The sequence below is a fragment of the Paroedura picta genome, chromosome 5, assembly GCF_049243985.1.
Source record: "Paroedura picta isolate Pp20150507F chromosome 5, Ppicta_v3.0, whole genome shotgun sequence".
In the NCBI taxonomy this organism is placed as follows: Eukaryota; Metazoa; Chordata; class Lepidosauria; order Squamata; family Gekkonidae; genus Paroedura; species Paroedura picta.
This window is the reverse complement of record NC_135373.1, coordinates 55,750,942-55,771,238: the sequence shown is the minus strand read 5'-3', so window position 1 is coordinate 55,771,238 and position 20,297 is coordinate 55,750,942. Positions and strand designations below refer to the sequence as shown.

Sequence of the window (20,297 nt, the reverse complement as noted above, 5' to 3'; positions counted from 1 at the left end):
GCACTCAAGTATATTGTATACAAGACATATTAAAGAGTTGAAACTATCTATTCTCAAAAATATTTACTTGTCCTTAGATTCCTTATGTGCCACATTTCTGATGGAAAGTTACATATAGCAGGCAGTTTGACTATTGCAGCACTTTCAGTTTGCAAGCTGATTTTTCAATTTCACATAGTGAAATCACTCTGGCAGCCAGAAGTTTGTGTTATTCTAAACAGCAAAGGATGGACAAAGTAGTCAACTCTAAATCAGATGCATTGCAGTGTGTGAGACAGAGGACAGTTCTTGAACCAGATCTCACTGATTTTTGAATTAGTTGTTTTCCTTTTGGTGGCTCTCCATACATAGTTATAAATTCCTATTACCGCATATACTTGCATATAAGCCGACCTGCATATAAGCCGAGGCACCCAATTTCACCACAAAATCTGGGCAAACTTACTGACTTGCATAAAAGCTGAGGGTGGGAAATGCTCCATCATCACAGGCTCTCCCATCCAGCATTGCAATTCCTTTTGCCATTGAAGGTAAAAGGAAAAGAAGAACAGAGTCCCTCAGTCAAACTGTTGATGCCCTACAAGCTGCCAGAGCAAGCTCACCTCGCAGTACGCATTTGTAGAAGGCAATGCAATGATTGGCTGGAGTAGGCTTTAATTTTAATCACCATATATACCTGTGTATAAGCTGAGGAGGGCTTTTTCAGTGTGAAAAAAGTTGCTGAAAAACTAGGCTTATACACAAGTATATAGGGCATATTAGTGTTTGCTCTGTTGCTTATTTGCTTTCTTGCCACATTTGATTATGAAGATATGATACACATCTGCCAATAGACCCCTTCAGTGTTCTCCCAAAGTTTTGCTTATGTGGCAAGGACTATTTAGACTATGTAAGCACCTGTCATGAGTGATCTTACAAACCACCTTTTTGCCTTTATTGAAGGTATAAACAATTTTCTTTAAACAGCATGGATGAACAGTCTTGTCACTTTATTTTTTGAGTTTGAATATATTAACTGAATGGTTCTCAGACTTTAACAGGGACCTACTTCACACCTCATCCAACTTTGGGGATCCAGCACCGATGGATGCTGGAAGTGGGCAATCGGCTTCTGCACTGTTGGGTGTTTACCAACTCCCTAAAACTAAATAGGGGTCCAGGGAATGGAATGCAGATGCTCCTTCTCATCTCCTTTTCTACTACTTGGAGGAATCTGCCCCCTGCTCAGCCCACCTACAAGAGAATTGCTTTTGTCACGTATCACAGGTTGAGAGCTATGTGTCACTCTGAGCAACAGGTCAAAGTTGCCTCTGCATCTACTGTAACCATTTTCTCTTTGCTTATCCTGCTTTTATATGCAACAGAAAGACTTATGCCAGTACAGCTGCTTGTGCCAATAAGAAGAGCCAACTAGTAGCATTTAGGACAATGTTATCCTAACAAATGTTAATCAAAGTATGCAGTTTCACTTGCTGAACAGATAGACATACTATTTCAATTGTGAAAGGAAGATTATCAACGAATGTTTTTCTTTTAAATTGTATATATAATGCTCCAGCTGTTGGGGTTAACTGCTATATAGCACACACTGAAGAACTTGATTATCCATGAGATGAATATGTGTAGAAGAGACGCTTCCCCCCCCCCCAATTGCTGCCTAGAAACTGCTATTGAATTGGCTGAGATGGTTGTACAAACAATTCTAATAATTCTATTTTCTTACTGTACAATGGCAAGTCCTAACTCTGTGCAGATGGCAATTAAATACACAAAAGCAAAGATCAAGAGTATACTTAGAAAATGATGGAACTGTTTTATTTACAATATATGTACATGAAAACCTGTGTTCCAAAAAGCAAAGTGCACCAGCATGAGTTTTAACATATGGCTGCGTCTGTAGTTCTTTTATTAGCAGTATGCTTGCAGCAAGCCAACATGGCTCAGGAATGTGATGCGGACGGATGAACAGCTAAAGGCAGTTAGTCTCTTCGGACATAGAATATATTATATCCAAGTTCAATCATCCCTCCAATAAGCAAGGCCCACAGGGGAATGAAGACATAAGTGAGTTTCATGACTGTGAACTGTTCCAATTTAGCACACAGAGCAAGGCAGAAGGCCAGTTTAAGCAACATTGCAGTAAGGTACCATGCTTTCTTTTTAAGGTTCTGGGAGCCATTACGAGGGTCATAGCCAGATTTGCAACGGCCAGCCATTTTCACAATGATCATAACTAGCAGGATGGTATCAAAAATCCAAATGGGGATAAATATTAGGAACCAACTCCAGGGGGCTTTTTCATCCAGCTTTAACACCAACATGATCAGGAACAGTAATGTGAAGAGCCATGTGAGGAGCACTCTCTGCGCCAAGGACATTCTCATTTAAACAGCTTTAGGAGGTGGTTGGTAGCAGCAGAAAAGATGGTCCCTAGGGAAAGAGAGGGAGGGAAGAGGATATCAGCATACTCCAGCAGCAATAGGGGGTCTTCAAAGGCCTTACAAAAAGTCTTTGAACTAACAAGGCAAGTTTCTCTCCTGCAGGCAGTCTTATGGGAACAAATTTTGGTATTTGGGAATTATATGGGTTTGCACATAGGATGTTTTATTTATTAAGAAAGCTAGAGGGGTCTCTGTTTAGAAAGCATGATGTGACCAATGTCAGGGGTAGTCAACCTGTGGTCCTCCAGATGTCCATAGACTACAATTCCCATGAGCCCCTGCCGGCATTTGCTGTCAAGGGCTCATGGGAATTGTAGTCCATGAACATCTGGAGAACCAGGTTGACTATCCCTGACCTATGCTACAACATCTAGTGGAATTCTGTGCCACTTACATAAAATCTGCATTCATATTATCACCTGAATTGCTTTATCACCTGAATTGCTAGCATGCCTTACTTGTGTGAACTGTCACCTTTCTAGCATTGCAGTAAAAAAAAATATCTGCTACCTGACAAGAGCTTAGTGACAGATCACTGACATACCATACCAGGCTCAGTCTGAGGTTATCACCAGGTAAAGGCTGAAAAACAAATGATGCTGGAAGAGCTCTAACAGAATCCTGACCTTATCTTCAAGCTGCTTCAGGGAGCTAATATTTCCACCAGTGCATGATTTGCCTAATTGAACCATTACTGTTAGCCTTTGGAAAGATTGACATTATTTCTCTTATGCCATGGCTAAGAGGAATTCAAGAAAAGACTCACAGTTTCAAGAGGCAAAACAATACAGGAGCAGAAAAATTAAATCACCCCTCCCTGATCCAAACTAGGCCACCAAACAGCTGGAGATGCTCAGAAAATCTGATAGCTCTCCCAATCTCCCATTTTTGACCTGTTTCTAGGACTGATGGAAGAACTCACTCTGCCAGAGGTTCTGACAACCTACTTTCCCCTTATAACATTTTTCACCGTCAATTTGTTGCCTTTCTTCGGAACTGTACAATACTTAGTCCCAGGATGGATGAATCTGAGGACTGGAAAACAAAGGCTGTAACCAACCATAACCAGTGCGTGTGCTCAGAAGGCATGAAGTGTTTTTTCACATTCCTGGGGCTGTGGGGACTAGCTATGTAAGGCTGGGAAGCTACAGCAAGAAAGGGGATAAAATTGTACTTCCTATATGTTCTCCATGTTCAAGGACTAGAAGTAAGCCACAGTCTAAGTTGTTACCATTGGTTATTTCCCCCCCCATAGGTTCACATAAGAGCCTCTTGTGGCGCAGAGTGATAAGGCAGCAGACATGCAGTCTGCCCATGAGGCTGGGAGTTCAATCCCAGCAGCTGGCATCACCCCAAGGGTCAGACATGACTCAGTGCTTGCACAGGGGATACCTTTATCTTTACCTTATAGGTTCACATAGGAACATTTAAGAACCATTGATGCTACACATTTGTGATGAAGAATTTCAAACTAATAAGCTGATTTTTGACTTGTTGCTCAGGAAAAGAATAAAACTGCAGCCTACCACGACTGTACCTTTTCCAATTTTAATTTTTGTACCCTACCATAATTAGAATAATCAAATTATTATATTGCAAGAACATATTCAAATTATCTGCAGTGGTACGAGTAACTATATATTTCACGTTGCTTTTAAGGCCCAATGTTTTTCCTATTATGTCCTCTTTCCTCCAGATTTGTATCTTGATCAAATTTATTTGCAAGTGGAAATGATATCATAGGCACCTAGAATCCAAAGGGCTAGTCCACTTACTCCAAATAATTTTTTTGCATAAATCAAAGGTTTTGTTGACAATGCCATTGGATCCATGTGCTATAAATGACACAATTAATTGTAATTAAAATTGCTTATATTTTAATATTCCATGAGTGATCTGCCATTTGAAACAATAAGTATATACAGTACAGTCAAGACATTGACATGAATTATAGACACCTGTCTTCTATCATGTGAGCTCTTATCCTAGTATAATTTCCTGTCTTTTCTACGTCAGTGGTTGGGGAGAATTTTGGAATGCATTGCTCACATTAGGAATAATGAACTCCTAATTGCTTCAAGATTGCACACATGTCAGAGTGATTGATCAGGGTTTACAAATGCTATTTGTATGTAGGCTATCGTCCCTTACTACCAATTTAGGAAGATGTATGATAAGAAAGAAGATGAGAAACTGCCAGTGAATAAATTATGCCATGGGGGTAGACAAGGCAGATCAAGAAGCATTGATAGGAAAAAGGGATAAAAGGCCAATTTCAACTTGATAAGAGATGTAATATTTCCAGAAGGTCATGAGGGAAAAAAATTAAAATTGTAGGGAAAATTAATGTACATATATTTACTTTCCTGTCAAACATAAATTTATTTTACTGATTTAACATAAAATATATTATTAATAACTTATTCAGCAAATACAATTTATACTATCTTCCCTTTGTATAGGAAACATTGCTGGTATATGCAATTATTGAGAGTTGCAAATTGCTGCACTCTATGGTAACATGATAGGGATGCCAGCTTCCAGATGGGGCCTGGGAATCCCTCAGAATTACAGTTCATCTCCAAATTACAGAGATCAGTTCTCCTGGAGAAAATGGATTGTTTGTAGGGTGGAAACTATGACGCTAACTATCTGAGGTTCTTGTCCTCCCCAGGCTCCAGTCCTAAATCCTCAGGAATTTCCTAACTTGGATCTGGCAAGCCTATACCTCCATCTCCCACTGGTAACCAAGGAGGACCTCGCAACCCTAGCACCATATATCTTTAATTTTTGCCACCTGAGAAGAAAAAATAAAGCTGAAGGTAGAAAACCAAAGTAAGTGTTATTGGGACAGAAACTCTCTTGAGAGTCACAATGGGTGTAGAACTTCCAGCATGTTTGGATGTTGTTGAACTTTATAACATTGTAAATAGTGAACTATTTAAAAGTACATCATTGAAAATTGTAGCATAACTGTTCAAAAAACAGTAACAATGTTAACAGTAACAAGTCTTGAAAATGTTGTATAAACTCAAGTATAAGCCTTTTTTCCCCTAGCGCTCTCCCAAATTTTCCAATTGTTCCTCAGTCTTTTTTCACACTATATATCTGAGCAGGAAACCCTTGCTTTAAGAAGTCATGTTCTCATTCTAAATGAGAAAATCTCTCAGGCTGTCCTCCCCTTGCTGCTATAACATTTTTTTTGAAAAAACTATCACAAAAAATAATCAGGGAAAAAAAATATCTTGCTTCCCAAATTATTCCATTTGCTGCCCAGACCTTCACATTTCTGTAAGTTTCAGTATCTTAGAAACTAACAAAACTTTTTGTTGGGAGAGGAGAATTTTCACTTGCTTAAAAGCAATGGCTTGGACCAAGTGGGTAGTTCTCTGTCCTTCATCAGATTAATAAGAAAAGACAGCATTTTGGGCCTGATGTTTTAATCAGCTATTCAGATCACACTGGTTTTATGCAAACATGTCCATTGATGGATGATCTTTGGCAAATACATTGGTCTTCACTGAAAAGCTTCCTTTACAAAATGTTCAGAAATTAAAGAAGGATGGCAGAGGAACTCAGGACTATTTGCAAAGTATGTTTTCCAGTCTTTTCTCATGATAAAACTCTAATATTCTCGTCACTATAAACTCGAGAAAACTTGTACCAAGTGCAGGAAATCTGCGATGAAATATCTATTTGACAAGCAATACAATCTGACAGGATTTCGAGGCAGGGGGAGAAGCCTGATGAATAGGCTACTGGTCTATCAAGATTAGAGTTGCCAACCTGAAAGGGTACCTAGACATCTCCTAGAATTACAACTGAACAGTTCACCTGGAGAAAATGGTTACTTTTGAAGGGTTCAATGAGGTCCCTTCTCAGGCTCCATCTCTAAACTTTGAGCAATTTCTCACCCAAAGTGGGCAAACCTAATCAAGGTCAGAGGTCTTTCATATCCATTGGCTGATACTTAAATGGGTAATGCTAGGGAGTTGAACTTATTACTCCCTGAGTGCAAAAGAAATCTCAGCCAGCAGCATGGAACACTGCCTTCCTGGAACCAGTTTCTGGGGACCAAATCTGGGAGCTGCATACTGGCAAAAGGTTGCATAACACACCATTTCTCCTCAAGGGACTGGTTTACTGTGGGAATATGTTTGGGAGATGCCTCCTCCATTGAGGGCAGACTACAAGCCTAAAATATTGGGCCGATGGGCATTTTCACGCAAAAGCAATTCTTCCCTTTCACTTACTGGGACCAGGACCCCTCAGACCCGTGAAAAGAGACCACCTGTTGGGACGTGCCAATGATGGGGGAGGGGAGGCAATAAATTAGGCTTACCATATTTTGAAAAGCAAAAAAGAGTAGTCATATTTCCTAGCTGACTACTTCAAACCAGATCACTATGACAAATCTCATTTTAAACATGCCTACCATTTAAGGTGCGATAATTGCAATCACTAGGAATATTCCTAACAATCCGACCCCAGAAATGTTCATCCGTTATTTAAAAGAGCCCCAAAGAGATCGGAACCGCACAAGAAGCGGCATAAATGAGAGGGGCCCGCAGTCCCGAGCCCTTCGCCCTTCGCCCTCCAGGACTACGAACTACCCACCAAGCAGGCTTCGGGCGGCCCTCGCAGCTACGGCTGCCCTAGGAAGGATCCTCCGAGTCCCAACTCATCACAGCCCGACGCTCGAGGCCACCCAAAGGCCACTGTCGCGCGACTTCGGGAGAAAAAACAGCCCACAGCTCCGCGCACAGAGGCCTGAGCCAGATCGACGACCGGTATATACGTCACTCTCTTTACAACGATGCCCACCGGTTCTGAGCAGCTGTCTATCACTCCATGACTCCTCTTCCATTGGGCTTCACTGCACTACATCCCGCCTTCTGCCACTGTGACCGACAGCTCGCCCTCGCTCTACAGAAATCGCCTGATTGCCAGGGAAACTGTATTTCTTCTTAAGCCCTGCCCGCCGTTCTTTCTCTTGTCTCATTGACGAGGAGAGACGCCCATCAACCGTCCCTTTCTGGAGCCAGCTACAACCAATCAACTTTCACCCCGCTGCCATGTCTTCTCTTCATTCGCACTGTCCGGGTTCCATCCCGCCTTTCTGTAGAATTGCCGTCCAATCAAAAGCCTCGTCGATTAAACGCTCTCCTTCTCTCGCCGCCCGTCCTCTACCCAGGCACTTACGCCGAACGGTTTTATTTTTTTGTTTTGGGTCGCCGCGCGCCACATTCCCCCTCCCACCCCCTCTTAGAAAGAAGAGGCGGGGCCATGGTGGCCACACCGCCCTTTCTCGGCGGCGCGCTGTTGCTGCTGCCTCAAATGCGCGCTTCGCGCGCGCCCGGCTACGAGCTGTTGCCTCTCACGCTGTCTGGTGCCCTTGGTCCAGCACGGTCGCGGTCTTCGCCCGGTTTTGCTCGGCATCGCGCGCGCGAGGTGGTGGTTCCAGATAACCGGTAAGATTCGGATAAGCCCCCCCTCCCCCCCGCCAACCCTTCCCTGCAAGAGTAGCTCGAGGCTCGGCAGTTGAGAGACGGGCAGGGGCGCCACGAGCGCGGGAAGGGTCTCGGAGGAGGAGGAGGAGGAGGAGGGGGTGGGCGGGGGAGGAAGGGAATGCGGCTCGGGCAGGCGATTAGGAGCGGGATCGAGGCAGCCTTGGCGGTGGAGGAGGGCTTGGGGACCCCCCTCCCCCAGGGAAGAAGGGCCATTCGTGAGGGGGTGGATCCGAGGCTTCGGTGGAAAGGGGAAGCGCCGGGAGGGAGGGGGGCTGGCTGGCTGTAGGGAGGCCAGCCGCTGCCACTTGTGGTGAGGAGGAGAAGAGAAGGGGGGGGGGGTTGGTGGGATGGCTATGGTGGGAGGGGGCTGGGCGACACGTGGGGATGGGGGGACGTTTGTGGGCGAGGTGGTGGCTGCAGGCTCTGCCGTTGTTGGGGGGGGGAGGACGACCCTTGTGCGGTCTCCGGGGACTTTGTGTTGGGTCAGGAGAGAACGAGCGGCTGTCATTGGAAAGCCAAGGGGGAGGATGCGAAATGCTTTCCGAGTGCGGAGGGAGGGGGAAGGGAATCAGCCCGAGGGGGCGCATGGAGCTCGGTGGCTTCTTCCAGCTCTGGGATCTTCTTCTCGCCCTTCTCGTTTTTTTTTTTTTAAACTCCCTTCCCATAAGTGGTTTCTTTTGGTCCTCATTTATTTTGTACGGTGCTGCTACAGACAAACACAGCTACGCATCTTTAACACCAGGTAGCTTTTAGGGCCCGGATCATCACTCTTTCTATGAAGTTAAACTAGTGGGTAGACGTGCTGACTGTGTCTAGGGTAACTAGTGGCAGGTTGGTGTGGAAATTATGGCTTACTGAGTTTTCTCATGGTTACAATTTCTCAAAGAAACAGAAAAATTAGGTTTTAAAATCAAGTTTGATTCTGTGAACGGGAATACAGTGGCACCTCTGTTTTTTCTCTTATATGGATAGGTGCCTCACAGTCCCTTGACACATGAGAGTGTGATGAGCATCTGTTGTTTGTAGGGCTCAGCATTAAGATGGGGTGACATTTTTGTTGCAGGTATAGCTCAGTACCCATGTGCCCAATTGTAGGCCCTGAGGTTAATTCTTAAGCTCCTTAGACATGAATATGACTTGGCCAGTTTTCTCAATGGGAACAAGACTTTTAATCAGTGGAGCACGTGCTGAGCATAATTCATACACCTTCCTGCATTCAAAGTACTCTATTCCCAAACCTCTTGGTTTCCTACATTTTACTTTATTCCATCCTGCATCTTTTCAAGTCCAAGAATTTTAGCATGAATTCTTTATTCCATAAGCATTCTGTGTTACCTCTTAGGTTTTGAATGCTTTCATTAAAATATATACCAAACCAATATGTTACATTTCCATTTAATATATCCTTTTTGATCTTGTGTCTGAAGGAGAGAAGGATTTAGAGGAAAGGGTAGAAATATCTAGCTGTGTGATTCTCCCCCTTCACCCTACTAATCCCTAGAAAATCATTTAACAATCATTGTGTATGCAGTTTCATGGCCAGTGTATTGAATTGTTTTTGTTTGTTTTTTACAAACAAGCCTTTAAATTTAGAGACTTATTCTCCGCCCACCCAGTGACTTGCAGGATGAATATAAGGACTTCATTTAGAGTGCCTCACAGTCCCTTGCCACATATTAGTGTGATGAGCTCCATCTGTTGTTTGTAGGACTCAGCATTAAGATGGAGTGACATTTTTTGGCATAGGTATTTGCAGCTTTACAATGTATGTCAATTTTGATTGTGTCTGATGGGATTGTAAATATCATAAACATCTTCAAAATTTGCTTTAGAGTAATGGAAAATGAATTGACTGTCAGCTCCCCATTTGGACCCTCATTATTCTTAGAATGAGACCATCTTATATTAATTTTTGTCTCTGGATACTAATCTGAGTTTTGCATGCTATGTAAGATAAACATACATTCATTATTTATAGTTTTGAAATAGCATTGTTCTTGGCTATATTATATATTTCAGGGCTGTTTAATGTAAACGGCAATGACTGGGGAAGGCACTGGCAAACCACCCCGTATTGAGTCTGCCATGAAAACACCTGAGGGCATCACCCAAAGGGTCAGACAGGACCTGGTGCTTGCACAGGGGATACTTTTACCTTTACCTTATGTTTATTGCAAGCTGCTTTTATTTTATAGAAGTAATAGAAACAATAATTTGTATTGTTATGAAGTGAATTGATATATGGTCCTCATTCTTCTTATAAAATTTTACAAAACATTAAGTCATTCAGAGTTATTACTCATGAAAAATATAAGTGTACCACTGTATTGTTGTTTGATAGTTTATTTGATAGTTTATTTTTATTTATCTAATTTGTATCCCAATCCTCCCCTGAACTGGGACTTGGGGTGGCTAACAACATATAAAATATGCCCCCCACAAAATACAATGAAGAAACCTTTAAAATACAAAACAATTAAAAATCTATGCCCATTAAAATCTGTCCACTATCAAGCAGCGTAGGATGCATGGATGGTGAAGATACAGTTGTAGGATATCAGCTGTATGGCAGGTCACAGCCACCCAAAAGCCTTTTGAAAAAGAGAAGCTGTGCATCCCCTGTAGAACCTAGGGAGGTCCTATAAGTCATACAACTCTTAAGGCAGTTGGTTTAACAGAACAGGAACCACTACTGAGAAAGCCCTTATCCTTGTTAATACAAAGTGGACAGTTCATGGACCAGGGATTTTCAATAAATGCTAAGATGAAAATGAAAAGATGTGGAAGTTCACGCTGGGAGAAGTGGTTCCAAATGTATGAAGGTTCCAGGGCATTTGGGGGCTTTAAAGGTTAGTACCAACAGTTTGAGTTGGCATCCGAAACTAATTGGAAGTGAGTATATATATATATATATGTGTGTGTGTGTATATATATATATAATAAAATAGTTAATCTAGGAGTAATAGTAATTTCACTTACATTTCCATTGGTTGTCACAATTGGTTTGTTTTCATAGAATCATAGAGTCGAAAGGGGCCACGCAGGCCATCTAATTCAACCCCCTGCTCAGGTTACAATGTATTCTGGAGGTGACTGTCACATGGATCACTGTGGCACAATTGTAAGTTGCGTCCCTGCCAGGGTGGGTAAACATGCTTAGTGATCCACCCCCCTACCCCCCAGCCACAGGACCTCCGTCTTGGAGAGGTTGAGTTTGAGATGACTATGCTCAAGCCATCCAGCCACGGCTTCCAAACATCTGGCGAATGGTTCCGGTGGAGAGTCTGGGCGGTTGTCCATGAGGAGATAAAGTTGGGTGTCATCAGCGTATTGATGACAGTCCAGGCCAAAACTCCACACCAGCTGGGTGTGGAGTTATACACCAGAGGGTGTATAAAGATGTTGAACAGTGTAGGAGAGAGAACTGAATCCTGAGGGATTTCATAAGGGAGTTGGTAAGATAACTCACCCCCCACAGCCACCCTCTGGATCTGGCTATGGAGAAAGGAGCATATCCAGCTGAGAGCTATGCCCCGTATCCCTGTCCTGGTGAGGCGGTGTGCCAGCAGTTCATGGTCGACCATGTCAAACGTGGCCAACAGGTCTAACAGAACAAGCAAGGCTGACCCGCCTCAATCCAACTGGCGATGGAAATTATCCATCAAGGCGACCAAAACCGTCTCCTCACGGTGGCCAGGAAGTCAGACTGATATAGGTCAAGTGCCGAAGTTTATTCCAGGAACACCAGGAGCTGGTCTGCTGCGGCCCTTTCAACCACATTACCCAGGAACACTAAATGCGAAACTGGTCAGTAGCTGGCTAGTCCCGCGAGTCCTGCAATGGTTTCTTAAGGAGAGGGAAATCACTGCCTCCTTGAGCAGCTCAGGGAACTCCCCAGTCAACAGGGCTCAGTTAATAATGTCCCTGCAATAAGATGCTCTTGCTACCTCATCATGAGTCTTCTGCCACACTTGCTCTAGTCATCTCACTTCCCTCGTCTCCTGTAGCGCCCCGGTATACCAGGATGCCCATTTGAATCATTAATTAAGTTGAATCATTAAAAAACTGGGTAAGTAATTAAATTGAATCATTAATAAAAGTAAATAATTAAATAAGTTGAAACATTAAGGGATAAACTGAAAGATATTGGTATATTAGCAAGTTTTATAATTATTAAAGACAAAGCAAGCATGTTAACAAAAATGAATTTACAAGAACATGGAATTGTTGGATAAGAGGCTTTAAAATTGAAAAGATCAGCTACCTGGATATTACATTGTCAAATATGAATTACCTTATATGGTATTTCAGAATAATTATGTGAAGTTTTGGAATGAAGTGAAAAAAGGCATGCTAAGATGATAAAAATACAATTGTTATTGTTGGGTAGAATTTATGTGGTTAAGATGGATGTTCTTCCTGGAATGCTACTTTTATTCCAGATAATACCTGTTTTGATTTCTGATTTTCCATTTAAACAAAAAGATTTATCTAAATTTGTATGGCAAGGAAAAAAGCCTAGAGTTAAATTTAAGGTATTAAAAAGACACAAAGGAAAGAGGTGGATTGGATTAACCAGATTTGAAATCTTATTTTGCGGCCTGTTACTTAGTTCGGATAAATGACTGGGTCATGTTAAAGAACAGAAGATTATGGAATTAGGACATGATTTGAGATACATGGCATAGCTGTTCATAGTATGTAGTAAGTAGCATTTAAAAATCATTTTATTAGACATGACATTTTTTGAGGATATGGAGTATAAATTCAGAAATATAAATTCAGATTATGTCTGAAACACCTTAGTGGATTTCAACACGAGAAGGGTTCTACAGGTGAGAAATTACATTTGAAGATAAGTGGTTGACATGTTGTGATATCTTAGATTTCTCTCAGGAGGACTGTAACTTGAATATAATAGAAGATTTGTTAACAAGGACATACCTGTCAGTGATTTTTCTATGCACAAATGTTAGAAAAGTTTAAAGTAGATTTTAAAAGCTCATAGCTTTGATAAAGTTAAAACTGTCTTTGAAACAAAATTATGTACAAATGATGATGACTGTGTTATTGCTAAGATGTTTAAACTTATATTGAAATTTGAAACAAAGGAGGAATCTGTGATAAATGTTGAATGTTAGAATGTTGGCTGTGGGAAAGATGTGGACAAAGAGTCATAAATCCACACTAAGTCTAAACTTAAGGAGAACTTTTAATAATATGATGGGTCATTGCTATTAGTAACTTTATTTAAAATGTACCTAAATATGTTCAATATCTGTTGGAAATGAGAACAACACTTTTTAAAATCATTGGTGGATGTATCAGAAGGTGAAATTTTTTTGGATACCAATATAGACATTGATTCAGAAGATTTTTAGGACTAATATACAGATGAAACCAGAAATTTTTCTTTTCAGACTAATGAATAAGGAACTTGGAAAAAGACATATCAATTTGTTATTGCATATGTTTATGGTGGCAATATATGCTATTATATGCTATACAAGCTTGGTGTAGTGTTTAAGAACCGTGGCTTCTAACCTGGTGAGCTGGGTGATCATGAGCTTGTCACAATCATGATAGTGCTGTTCTCACAGAGCAGTCCTGACAGGGCTTTCTCAGCCTCTCCTACCTCGCAGGGTGTTTGTTGTGGAGAGAGGAACAGAAGGCGATTTTAAGCTGTTTTTAGACTCTCTTGTGTAGTGAAAGCGTGGTATAAAAAATAACTCTTCTAATAGAAAAGTTGGTTATTACCCACAACAGAAGAATGGTTGATACAAATGGTCGAATTGGCAGAGATGACTAAACGTACCTCTTTAGAGAAAAGACAATAGCTGTGTTTGTTGTTAATTGGATACCTCTTATAGACTTATTGACTAATATATGAACAAAAATAAAGTGATAGTATATAATTTTGAGGCTTAAGGGGGGAAATGAGTTTACAGAAAAAGGAGTTCTACTTGTTATCTATATAATCATAGTGTAACAGATATGTATTTGGATTTAGCCTCTTTTTTCTTCTTTATATTTAGTTATGCATTTTTCCTTTTTTGGTTTCTTCATTCTTGTATGTTATAATCTGTAACTGCTCTGCGGGAGTGGTATAAATAAAATGCTAAGGGCCCTTGGGGTGGGCCCTGTCCGTGATGGGGAAGGGCGCCCTTTGACCCCTTCCCCCTGGAATGACAAGCAGAGGGCCCAATCAGCAGGCGCAGAGTGCCTGCCCTCTGCTTGTCAGTCTGGGGCCAATGACCCCTTGGCCCTGGGCTGACGAGTCGGGAGGCACTTCGCGCCTCCCGACCCGCCCACCAGTGATGCGGCTGCCCTGTCCCTTTGCCGTCCCCGAAGCCCGCAGTCACCTGCTAGCAGCCCGGGGCCGGGAGCCTTCGGAACAGCAAACGGACAGCCCCGTTGCGTCACTGATGTGTGTGTGTGTGTGTGTATATATACACACTTCAACTTCTGAAGCAAAAATAACCCTCAGCTTTAGCTTAAAAGTACTGGCTTCCAATGCCTTTTGACCAAGTTTGGCTCTGAGAAATACATATGAGATGCAATGAGGGAATCCCATGATTATCTGTAATCTGTAACATAATCTGTAACATAAATAAAATGTGACTGAGCTTGTGGGAGAAGTTGTGACCAATTCATCGCCTGCCTGATTGGCTGTCTGTCCAATGAATGGCCAATCAGGTATGCTGTCATGCCCCAGCATGGGCTGTTTGATAGTCCTTCATATAATTGTCATAGGGAATGGTCAAAAAGCTCTGAGATCACCAGAATCCAGATAGTATCACCATAAAGTAACAGGTATTATTTTAGAGTCAAACACCTGCATTGCGCTTGTAAAGTGAGATATTACTCCAGAAATAGGCTTAATCTTATTCAAAGCAAATTTATGCTGGTGAGATAGGAGAGGTTTGAAGAAGAAATAAGTTCTAGGTAGCAGAAATTTCTGTGTTGTTCAGTATCTGATTTTGTACTGCCCAGGTTGTCATTTTTAGATCAAACCAAGATTTTAAATTCGGTTTAGTTTATTTGCCTATTTTAAGCAATAGTTTGACTTATGGTGTCCAACACAAGAATCAAATCAGTCAAATATTTATTGTGGTCTGACCAAAGCCAGCCATAATACAGAATAAACAAACAAATAAATAAAATAAATAAAAAGACCTTGTATATGTACATCCAGTCTCAATCAATGTGAATATATATAAAAACACTGATAGGTAATCAACTGTTTGCATAATTACAACAATACATGCAAAGATAAAACAAATTATTAAAAAAATAATTCCTACTAATTCCATTATAAGATGCCTTATTTTCTCTGACTAGAAATTTCCACATTTTTCTGAATCTGCAGATTTGGGTACAGAATCTAGCCACCTGGTATGCTCTTGGGTGGTTTTTATTAGACACAGATATTCAACTCTGATTTTATTTGATTTACCAAGAAAACTTACCAGCAACAGGTATATGGTCTCATTACAGATTTTACTATAGAAATCACAGTTGAAAATCTACTTCCCTTTGTGGGCACATACAGCATACAGGATTTTTATATTTCCCTGCAGAGGGCAGAGTCTCACTTCTTGGTCAAATGGTCAAATCCTCTGAAAGTTGTCCTATGTCCTGAAGCAGCCAGCGCCGCGGCACAGGGGGGAGGGGAGGCGCGGGCACTGGTGCGCTGACTGGCACACACAAGCAGGCGCAGCACTCTGCGCCTGTGTGTGTGCACCTGCCAACACCCACACCTCCCCTCCCCCCCTGCGCCACAGCGCTGGCTGCTTCGGGTGCGAATGGTTGCTTCAGACCCTGAAGCACCCAATCGTAGTGCTAATAGTTTGGTTTGGTGAAGGGGGTGCTACTTTCATCACCTGAGCCTCCATTTAGAGGGAGGCATCAAAGATCACGCCCATGTTCTTGGCGGAGTGAGCCACTGATAGCTGCACTCCATCCAGGCGCACTTCCTCACTTGGACCCTTCCTGCCCAGCCATGGGACTTCCATCTTTGAAGGACTTAGCTTCAGATGACTCTGCTTCAGCCACCTTGTCACTGCTTCCAGGCAGCTGGCTAATACTTCTGGAGGGAAATCAAGGTCGCCATCCATCAGGAAGAAGAGCTTGGTGTCATCTGCATATTGGTGACATCCCAGCCTGAACATCTGCACCGGTTGAGTAACAGGGCACATGAAGATGTTTAAAATAGGATTGGAGAGCAAACTGCTCCCTGAGGAACTCCACAAGGAAACCTGATGGATGCTTGATGATCTGACTGCTATTGCTACCCTCTCTCTGTGATCCTGGATAAAGGAGATTAGCCACTGAATGGTTGTCCTGCAAATCCCAGTATCAGCAAGGTGGTGAGCTAGAAGCTCATGGTTGACTGTGTCAAACACTGCTGAGAGGTCTAGCAGCACAAGCAGCACTGATCCACCCTGGTCCAACTGGCAACAAAGGTCATCCATCAGGGCAACATTTCCTTATATTCTCGTTAACATATTTGGATTGTGGTTTAAATTACAAATTTAGCATTGTAATAGAACCAATAAAGATATTTATCAAACTCCTAACAGTACTTTTTGGAACCATGGTTTTAGCACCCTAAACACACTTCATAACCTATTTAGAAGTTCCTTTTTTTAAGAGAGCTGTGCTGTGTGAATTGTGAAGTAAAACATACTAAGTTAGAGCAATGTAAATAATGTAAAGTATGTTCCAGGATGAAAAAAACACTCTTGTGGAGGATTGGTTGGGTTTTCCATTTCCTGTAGGCAATCACAAAAATAGAACAGCATTGCTCTGCCTTTCTTGTGTTCCATAAACATTTTGCAGTGCTGTACACTAGACTAGATGGTGGCACTAAAAGCATGCAGTTATACTGAAGAGAAACCACTCTTTCTGGATTTTCCTTGGCTATTTATTAAAGATTATTTGAAGAATATTTTTGCTTCAGTCCTACTTTAAAGGAATTCCTGGTATAAGTAACAAAAGATTAAAATAGCGAATCTAAAAATGTTGCCCAGGTAAGTTGTGTCATTGTGGAAGTTGCCTGCTATAAGGGTGTCTTCATAGATGTCAGCTAATAAAAAACAATACCAAAAAGAAAAATGATAAATATTGTCAGGATTCAAAATATTTGATGATAATTGGCTTCTCTGTATTCCTGTTTAGCCTGTTATATTTTATTGTAGGGTTTTTTTTTCCTGTTTTGAGCATACTGTCTTGATTGTCAAGTACTGTAGGCTGCAAGTGTCATTGACTTTTGTTCTTGACTACCTCCTTATCTTTTCTGTTTTCTCCTCTCTGGATACTGCTGGCTGAACTGCTTTTAGGTCATGGTAAACCTCTGTACACTTGTGAATGAGTAAGCGTCCTGGCCCTTGCAGCAACTAAGAGTGTGTCCTCAGATTTTTACAACTTCTTTCCCTCTTGCATTGCCTCAACTCTTCTACTATCACAACTGCCTAACTGAAACAGTGGTGGAGTATACTTATTTATCTGCTATAACTCACCTCAAGCCTCCGGGGAAAGGCGAATAACAAATCTAATAATAGTAATAATTATTATTTCCCAGGCTTGTTAGTGCAGGTCAGTTGACCAGTCTCATGGCCTTTTGGCAGTGGCATACGGCACCTTTAATAGGGTAGGATGTTCTGACAATGTTATTCCGGATTCTGCAGTATTGTATTTTGAAGGAGGACATGTTTTCTTTAATGCAAATTGTACCACTTCTTTTCATGTTAGTGATCAATTGGTTTTACCTAGAATAATTGGCATGGAGAAGTAGCTAGAGATCTGTATTATCACAGATTTATACAGTGGGTTATCCAAATCTGCAATCAGTTGAATGCAATTTATAGGTATTTCTGGACCTTTTTTCTTGTTGGTGGAGCAATATATTAAACATTTTACAAAATGATAGTTTCAATAAAATATTACATTGTTTTATTTGCCTTTAACGTAAACACACTGTGGCCAATATTTACTGTTTTACTTATTTAGGAAACTTCTATTCTGCCTCTCCAGAAAGTGCTTGAAGTGGCTTACAATCAAACCCTATAAAGCAAGTCAACAAACATGGCAAACCTATAAAAACTGGTCACTAAAAACGTGGATCAATAGTGGTGAATATATGGTGTTTTTGCTGATAGGCACACTTCTATGCTGGTAAACATTTGCAGACATTTATAGTTATGTACTATTTATGGTCATTCACCTGTTCAAATAAATTAAAGGCACTTAAGCACACATTCATTTAGGATACACTAGTTAGGGCTAACTAGGGACTGCCTGGCTGTCTCTATATGTGATCTGAGCCAACTGGGAGGGTTGGGATATAAAATTAAGTTGTTAGTTTATTATTATCATCATCATTATGCTGCCAATATTCTCTTAGCAAGCCAAGCAAAAGCCTGATATTCTTTCCCTAGAGTGGATCTAGAGCTCTGCTCTGGTTCAGCCTCACTTGGAGTACTGTGTTCAGTTTTGGGCACCCCAGTTGAAGAGGGATTTAAACAAACTGGAGCGCAACAAAACAAACAGAGGAGGGCAACAAAGATGGTGAGCGGTTTGGAGACCAAGACGTAAGAAGAAATTTTGGGGGAGCTTGGTCTATTTAGCCTGGAGAGGAGACAACTGAGAGGGGATCTGATAACAATCTTCAAGCATTTAAAAGACTGCCATATAGAGGATGGAGCAGAGTTGTTCTCTCTTGCCCCAGAGGAAAGAACCAGAACCAATAGGATGAAATTAATTCAGAAGAAATGCTGTCTGAACATCAGGAAGAAGTTCCTGACAGTTTCTCAGTGGAACAGGCTTCCTCTGGAGGTGGTGGGTTCTCCATCTTTGGAAATTTTTAAACGGAGGCTGGATAGCCATCTGACAGAGAGGCTGATTCTGTGAAGGCTTAAGGGGGTGGCAGGTTACAGTGGTTGAGTGATAGGGTTGTGAGTGTCCTGCATAGTGCACGGGGTTGAACTAGATGACCCATGAGGTCCCTTCCAACTCTATGATTCTAGAGCAGAAAAACTACTTTTGCTTATCTGATTCAGAAATACACTAAATGTGTGTTCCATTCCTTTGTTTAAAAGCTCTATATGTCTTGTGGTCAGCATACCTAAAGGACTGTATTTTCTTATATGAACTTTCCCATTCCCCCCAGGTTATCTTCAGAGGCCTTGCTTTTAGTGCCCCCACCAACTGAGACTAGGCAGATGATAACCTGAGGAAAAGATCCTTCTTGGTTGAGGTGCCAAAACGTTGGAACTCCCTCTCCAGAGATATTCATCTGAATCCTGCTAACTTTGTCTTCTGTTTGCAGGTGAAGACTTTTTTCTTTTGCTTTATCATACTCCCAATAATTGTTGTTGGTCTTCCTCCTTGGTTGTGATGTTATCTGTGTTTATGTTATGCTGAATTGTTTTATATATGCTTTATTTTAGATTAGGGGTTCCCAAAGAGGGTTATGGAAGGATCCAGGGGATGGTGAGGAATTTTGGGACAGTAAGAAGAGTCTTTTCAAAATGATTAATAAATGTAATTGTGATTCTCAGGACAGTGGGAATACATCTGAATCCATATCTCGACAACATCCTTGTTAGATCGAGCACACTCACCAGTGCCCACAGCAACAGTTCTCTCAGCCCTTCAGGCATTTTGATTCCTGGTCAACAGGAAGAAAAGCATATTTATCCCATCGCAGATGATCCTTCATTTGGGAGTGATCATAGACATGTTACAAGGGAAGGTCTTTCTTCCCAAAAAGAAGATCCTCAAAACACAGAGTCATCAGGGAGTTGATGAAGAAGAAGTGCATGCCACCACTAGCCTTAGTGAGCGTACAGGGACTCTTGGTGGCAAACATGGAAACCCTACAATGGGGAAGGTGGGACGCAAGACGAATACAAACATTCCTCAGACCCTTTCAGCAATAGCAGTGGGACTGGGCAAGTCACTCAAACTGAACCTTCACTTGAAACAGAGTCTTACTTGGTGGTGCAAGAAGTCAAACCTTATACAAGGAAGGTTCTATTCAATCTTTCAGCAAGTACAGATATTTACAGACGCTATCTTGACTGGCTGGAGTCTGTTCTGGAACAAAGAACAGCCCAGGACACGTGGTCAAAGGAAGCGTCGAGTCTAATAATCAACATACTAGAAGCGAGGGCCACCTTCCTTAACAATACAACATTTCAAGTCCCAGATTTTTAACAGACGCCTGCTGATAAGGACGGACTATATAGTGGCCAGAGCTTACCTCAACAAATGGGAGTTCCCAGTTCAGTGGCCAGAGCATACCTCAACAAACGGGGTGTTCCCGGTCTAGGGGTCTGTTGAA

At 41.7% G+C, this 20,297-nt stretch overlaps 2 protein-coding genes across 5 annotated transcripts in view; one reads left to right on the top strand and one right to left on the bottom strand.

The window, feature by feature from the left end:
• Window positions 1-1,788: 1,788 nt before the first annotated feature.
• Window positions 1,789-7,614, bottom strand: TMEM60 (transmembrane protein 60). 2 transcript variants are annotated; one of them, XM_077338055.1, is made up of 2 exons: window positions 7,266-7,614; window positions 1,789-2,430 (listed from the first exon to the last, which is right to left on the bottom strand). In XM_077338055.1, the coding sequence occupies exon 2, from the start codon at window positions 2,382-2,384 to the stop codon at window positions 1,980-1,982; it is 405 nt and encodes a 134-aa protein (XP_077194170.1). In that variant the 5' UTR covers window positions 2,385-2,430; window positions 7,266-7,614; the 3' UTR covers window positions 1,789-1,979. The 2 variants fall into 2 exon arrangements, with proteins under 2 accessions (XP_077194170.1, XP_077194169.1); XM_077338054.1 differs by lacking the exon at window positions 7,266-7,614 and adding an exon at window positions 7,059-7,259.
• A 122-nt stretch (window positions 7,615-7,736) lies between these two features.
• PHTF2 (putative homeodomain transcription factor 2) overlaps window positions 7,737-20,297 on the top strand; it is an 89,052-nt gene continuing 76,491 nt past the window's right edge. The window contains exons 1-2 of one of the 3 annotated variants that reach the window (XM_077338050.1): window positions 7,737-7,912; window positions 19,122-19,280. The gene's annotated coding sequence lies outside the window, so the exon portion shown is untranslated. Of the gene's footprint in view, window positions 7,913-9,681; window positions 9,698-19,121; window positions 19,281-20,297 lie in introns of those variants that run through there. The other 2 variants (XM_077338051.1, XM_077338052.1) reach the window with 2 other exon arrangements.

Bases quoted from the DNA above. Each gene is read 5' to 3' on its own strand.
- TMEM60 (XM_077338055.1), bottom strand. From the start codon at position 2,384: ATGAGAATGTCCTTGGCGCAGAGAGTGCTCCTCACATGGCTCTTCACA.